Source organism: Amblyraja radiata, chromosome 4 (genome assembly GCF_010909765.2).
Source record: "Amblyraja radiata isolate CabotCenter1 chromosome 4, sAmbRad1.1.pri, whole genome shotgun sequence".
NCBI classification, from domain to species: domain Eukaryota; kingdom Metazoa; phylum Chordata; class Chondrichthyes; order Rajiformes; family Rajidae; genus Amblyraja; species Amblyraja radiata.
In genome coordinates, this window is record NC_045959.1 from 80,676,399 (window position 1) to 80,682,398 (window position 6,000).

General features: G+C 41.8%; 1 protein-coding gene across 2 annotated transcripts in view; it reads left to right on the forward strand.

Moving 5' to 3' along the window:
• The window catches only part of adhfe1 (alcohol dehydrogenase iron containing 1), a 29,870-nt gene extending 24,206 nt beyond the window's left edge, over positions 1-5,664 (forward strand). For both annotated transcript variants that reach the window (XM_033019817.1, XM_033019818.1), the window contains exons 13-14: positions 877-1,034; positions 4,479-5,664. In XM_033019817.1, the coding sequence (XP_032875708.1) occupies positions 877-1,034; positions 4,479-4,562 (242 nt within the window). In that variant the 3' untranslated portion in view covers positions 4,563-5,664. The remainder of the gene's footprint in view (positions 1-876; positions 1,035-4,478) is intronic.
• Positions 5,665-6,000: the final 336 nt, after the last annotated feature.

Consider the following 6,000-nt stretch of genomic DNA (forward strand, 5'->3'; position numbering starts at 1 on the left):
GCTCGACACCAGGCAGGTTCAAAGGTTCTTTAATGAGGGTTGTGAGCATCCACTCACCACGAGTTCCACCGAAGGGATGAAAAACTCCCAGCCAACCCCAGAGCAGAAACCGGAAGTCTGTTGGCAGTCCCTCGTCCCATAAGTGCCAAGGGGGATGACCCAAGGAGTGGCCTAATATCCAGGGACCGCCACAACATTTTTTATTATTTCACCGATCGGAAAAAACCTTGGGGCAGTTGGAGGAGAGGAGGATGGTAAGATGGCGAAAAAATCATAGCGATATAAGGTAGTGTTTTTCCTAAAATGTATTTACAACGTAGACATGAAGTGGTCAAGATGAGACTTTTAGTAATAGTATAAATTGTGTGTTCTTTTTTGATTGTACCGCTGCTGGCTAATTCATTTCACTGCACTTATATGTGTATGTGATGAATAAAACTGATTGATTGAATTTCAAAGACAATTCTATGAATAATGAAGCAAAAGTACAAACCTACCTGACCATTAAATGAGTTACAATTTAAAAAAAAAATCATTGTATTTGTCCACATACTGCGACTAAAGGAATAAATTGACCTAAATAAATGGCTTAATAGTTCATTCTCTCTCTCTCACTCTCAAAACAGACGTTAAAATGATGCTGCCTGATTTATCAGTTGCTACCAGGAATGCATTTCTCTGCACATACAGATAAACCTTTGTGACTCAATGATCTCTTACATCATTGTTCATGTAAATTGTATAGTCACTGAATTAATTAGTAATTTTTACTGTTGGTTTCGATGAATTTGACATACACTGGAATCACAAAGATAATACTGAAATGAAAATGGAACAGTGAAATCAATGTGACTTTCTCCTGATCCTGTTTTACAGGAACTGATATAAGGACTGTGAAATGTGAAGATGCAGGATTAGTTCTAGCTGATACACTTCGGAATTTGCTGTTTGACCTGAATGTTGAAGATGGGCTGAGTGCAGTTGGTTACACTCAAGAAGATATTCCAGCTTTAGTCAAAGGAACACTACCACAGGTCTGCGGTGATACTAGCAAAGAGTGATTTTACAATATATTATTTATTAAAATTACTAAACAATTAGTTACAAAATGAAAGGAAAAAAAGTAAGTACATAAAGGTGGAGTATTTCTGTGGAAATTAATGATCATGAATCTCGTACGAAAAATTGAGTGGTGGGTAGCTCTGTGGGCAATATTAAATGATACGCAGTTGGGCTGAAACTAGTTAAATGCTCCTGTCCCACTTAGGAAACCTGAACGGAAACCTCTGGAGACTTTGCGCCCCACCCAAGGTTTCCGTGCGGTTCCCGGTGGTTGCAGGTGGTTGCCGGAGGTTGCAGGTAGTGGAAGCAGGTAGGGAGACTGACAGGAACCTCTGGGAACCGCACGGAAACCTTGGGAGGGGCGTAAAGTCTCCAGAGGTTTCCGTTCAAGTTTCCTAAGTGGGACAGGGGCTTTATAGTGCCAGTCATCTGTATGAAAACCTGTTTAACTAGTGATCCCACATCAAGATCCTTGAGTAGTGATTTGAAAAGATGCAGCCCCTTTGGTCTTGAAGTGACGTTCAATGCGATCAAAAAAAAAATTGTATTGGAGAAACAAACCTAGACAAAGGACAGGAAGATAGACACAAAACTCAGCAGGTCAGGCAGCATCTGTAGAGAAAATAAATGTGACGGTTGGGTGGAGACCCTTTTTCAGACTGAGAGTTGGGGGAGAGGAAAACTAAGGGTAAGAAAAGTTACAGAACAAATATACTAAAAATTAGATAAATCAATATTCATACTGCCGGGTTTTAAGCTGCCCAAGCAACATATGAGATGCTGTTCCTCCAATTTGGATGTGGCCTCACTCTGGCGGAGGTCACATGCAAACTCAGAAGGAGGTCCAGGACGGAAAAGTCAGTATGAGAATGGGAAGAGGAGTTAAAATGTTTGGCAAACAGGAGATTATGTAAGGACAGGGAGACTCTTTTCAGGCTAGTCTAACAGATGGAACCAGCCTACATCTCCTGAAAATTGCAAATGTAATATTAGTTTAGTTTAGAGATACAGTGTGGGAACAGGCCGTTTGGCCCATCAAGTCTATGCCAACCTGCAATTCCCGCACATTAATAATAATAATAATAAATTTTATTTATGGGCGCCTTTCAAGAGTCTCAAGGACACCTTACAAAAATTTAGCAGATAAAGGAAAAACATGTAAGGGGAATGAAATAAATAGTAGAGACATGACTAGTACACAAAGTAAAGACAGAATTCAATTCAAAACACAATATGAGGCAATTAATGCACAGATGAAAAGGGAGGGGGACGTGGGGCTAAGGATAGGCAGAGGTGAAGAGATGGGTCTTGAGGCGGGACTGGAAGATGGTGAGGGACACGGAATTGCGGATCAGTTGGGGGAGGGAGTTCCAGAGCCTGGGAGCTGCCCTGGAGAAGGCTCTGTCCCTAAAACTGCGGAGGTTGGACTTGTGGATGGAGAGGAGACCGGCTGATGTGGATCTGAGGGACCGTGAGGGTTGGTAGGGGGAGAGGAGGTCAGTGAGATATGGGGGGGCCAGATGGTGGAGGGCTTTGTAGGTGAGGATCAGGATTTTGTAGGTGATCCGGTGGGAGATGGGAAGCCAGTGAAGTTGTTTGAGGACTGGAGTGATGTGATGCTAGGATTTGGTGTGGGTGATGAGTCGGGCGGCTGCGTTCTGGACCAGTTGGAGTCGGTTGATGTAGGTGGAGCTGATGCCAAGGAGAAGTGAGTTGCAGTAGTCCAGTCGGGAGGAGATGGCATGGATGAGTCTTTCAACAGCGGGAGGTGTGAGAGAGGGTCTGAGTTTGGCGATGTTGCGGAGATGAAAGAAGGAGGTTTCAATGACATGGCGGATGTGAGGCTCAAGGGAGAGGGTGGAATCAAAGATCACGCCAAGGTTGCGGGCCTTGGGAGATGGGGAGACAGTGGTGCCGTCGATGGTGAGAGGGGTTATTGATTTTGCTGAGTGTGGCTTTGCAGCCTATGAGGAGGAATTCTGTCTTATCGCTGTTGAATTTGAGGAAGTTATGTTGCATCCAGGTTTTTATAGCTGACAAACAGGAGTTGATATGGGAGAGGGGGGGGGGTTGTGAGGGGATTTGGTGCCGAGGTAGATCTGAGTGTCATCGGCGTAACAGTGGAAGTCCAGGTTGAAGTGGCGGAGTATTTGACCAAGGAGGAGGATGTAGATGATGAAGAGGAGGGGGCCGAGTACGGAGCCTTGGGGAATGCCTTGAGTGACTGTGGCTGTAGCAGAGGTGTGGTTGTGGAGAGAGATGAAGTGGGATCTGTTGGAAAGGTAGGAACGGAGCCAGCTGAGTGCAGAGCCTTCAATGCCGAGGTCTTTGAGTCTGGTGAGCAGGATGTTGTGGTTCACTGTATCGAAGGCTGCGCTCAGGCCGAGGAGGATGAGGATGTTGAGGGAACCAGTGTCAGCAGAGGTGAGGAGGTCGTTGAGGACTTTGAGAAGAGCAGTTTCTGTGCTATGGAGGGGGCGAAATCCAGATTGGAGGGGTTCAAGTAGGTTATACGCAAGGAGGTGGGAATGAGGTTGCGACGCAACGATACGCTCCAGGGTTTTTGAAAGAAAGGGGAGGTTTGAGATTGGGCGGTAGTTAATGAGAGAGGAGGGATCAAGACCAGGTTTCTTTAAGATTGGTGTGCCAGCAGCAGTTTTGAAAGCGGAGTTTTTAACACCACCTTACACACACTAGGAACAATTTTTACATTTTTATACCAAGCTAAGTAACCTCCAAACCTGTATGTCTTTGGAGTGTGGGAGGAAACTGAAGATCTCGGAGAAACCCCACGCAGGTCACGGGTAGAACGTACAAACTACGTACAGACAAGCACCTGTAGTCAGGATTGAACCTGGTTCTTTGGCGTTGTAAGGCAGTAGCTCCACTGTTACGCCACCGTCCCGCCCCGATTTCTCATAGTTTCAAATTATCCCAACTCCGAGAATGTTTTATTTACTCTGACAGTTGCTCAAATGAGCTGTAATTATATAAATCTGTCAAATCAGCCATCTTGAGGAAATAATAGATATAGAAGGCAAGGAATTGAAGGAAAGGGTCAAATTGATAACTAACCATAGAAATGAAATTTCTGATACCTTAGGTAATGCGGCTATTTCCAATTGAGCAGAGTTGTCTTTCATTTTTCTGCCCACTAGTCAATCTACTACACACTTGCATGAATTACCTGGGGGAAAATGTTTTGCTCATGGTTTGCCTTTGAGAGACAAGGATGACATTGTTTTTCTGTCATCATTAAACTAAGAAAGGAGAGTCTGCCCCCCATGATTTTTATTCCTTTGGAATATTGTCTGCTATCATCTTATTTGACTGTTACATTGATATGTACATTGTACTGAAACGAAAATGGCTTTACATCCTTGAAATTATTTAGGTTTTCTATTCATCTGTTTTAGGAAAGGGTAACAAAACTGTCACCCAAACCTCACACAGAAGAAGACCTGGCAGCTTTGTTTGAGTCTTCTATGAAACTGTATTGACCGCCATACACAAGATACAGAACACAAAACTAAATCATGATGAACATAAAATAAGGAAGTTGCTGGTTAGTATGCCAGGGTTTCAAAGTATGTTTTAAATATGTTATTATGAATGCTATAAGCTTGTGAAATACTATTTTTCTGAGTGTCACTAATTGTTATGCCAGTTTGTTACCATGCAATGGCAACCCAACAGTCATTGGATCAGTGAAAGGGAACACCTATGTACATCTGCAGCTGCCTCTGCCAAACCTCCTCACCAAATGCAGTTGAAAATTGCACTTTGGGTCCTGTCCAGAACAGCACATTTTAAGTCAATTCTTGGGGAAGAACCAGGAGAGATTTAATGGAACAAGAACCAAGGATGATGGACTTCAATAACACGGAGACTAGGGACATTAGGATTGTTCTCTTTATATCCGGGAGCGATGAGGGTTAATAGAATTCTAAAAATAATGAGTGATTTTAATAGTGAATAAGATAAAGCTGTTTCCACAGTTCATTAGTTAGTTGGTAATCAGAAATCACAGATTGCCAAAATAACCAAAATGGAGTTCAGAATTGTTTTTTTCTTCCCCACAGGATATGCAAGGCATTGTCAAAATTGGGCAAGGAGAAGTGCTTTAACTGTAAAAGTCAGTCGGTAAAATAAACTCAAATAAATATGTTGTAGGAAGTTGTGCCTGCAATCTAGGTGTAAGAATATTTGTATTGGTGTGAGGTTTATTGTATTGCTAAATTAAACTAAACCTCTTGTTCTAAGGGCTATCTTGTGCTCACAATAAACTACTGTATATTTGGTTATAGGAAAATGTTCTAATAATATAGTAATAAACAGCATGACATTTTTAATGCAAGATATTAATTGTGTAGAGATCAAATGCCAATAGTCCTGTTCTGACATGTTAATTCCAATATTTTTAATGGAAAATAACAATAAACTTGGTTTACAATAGAATCATTGTTTATATTGTTCAACTGTATCTAATAAATAAAGCTTGTAATATAGGGGGATTGTGCACTGACAAAATTCCTCACTGTTAAGATCTACTGTATCAGAAAAAATCCTGATGACCTTAAAATAAATCAGAGCTTCCACCTGTATGTTATTCACTATTTACAGCATTACTCAGATTGTTATGTCCGCATGACAGAGTCAATGATTTGACAGATTAGCATTTTACAATAACCTTGCAAAACCTACTTAAGACATTAAACCTGGTTGAATGTGGTGCAATTGCACTTTTAATATTTAATAATTACTGCTGAACAGCCTGTCTGATAAACTAATTAACATAGAACACAGAACAGGCCCTTCTGCCAACAAGGTTTGTGCCATGGGAAACTCTTATCTGCCTGCACATAATCCATATCCATCCATTTGCTGTATACCAATATACCTGCGCAAAAGCCTTTTAAATGCCACTATTGTATGAGC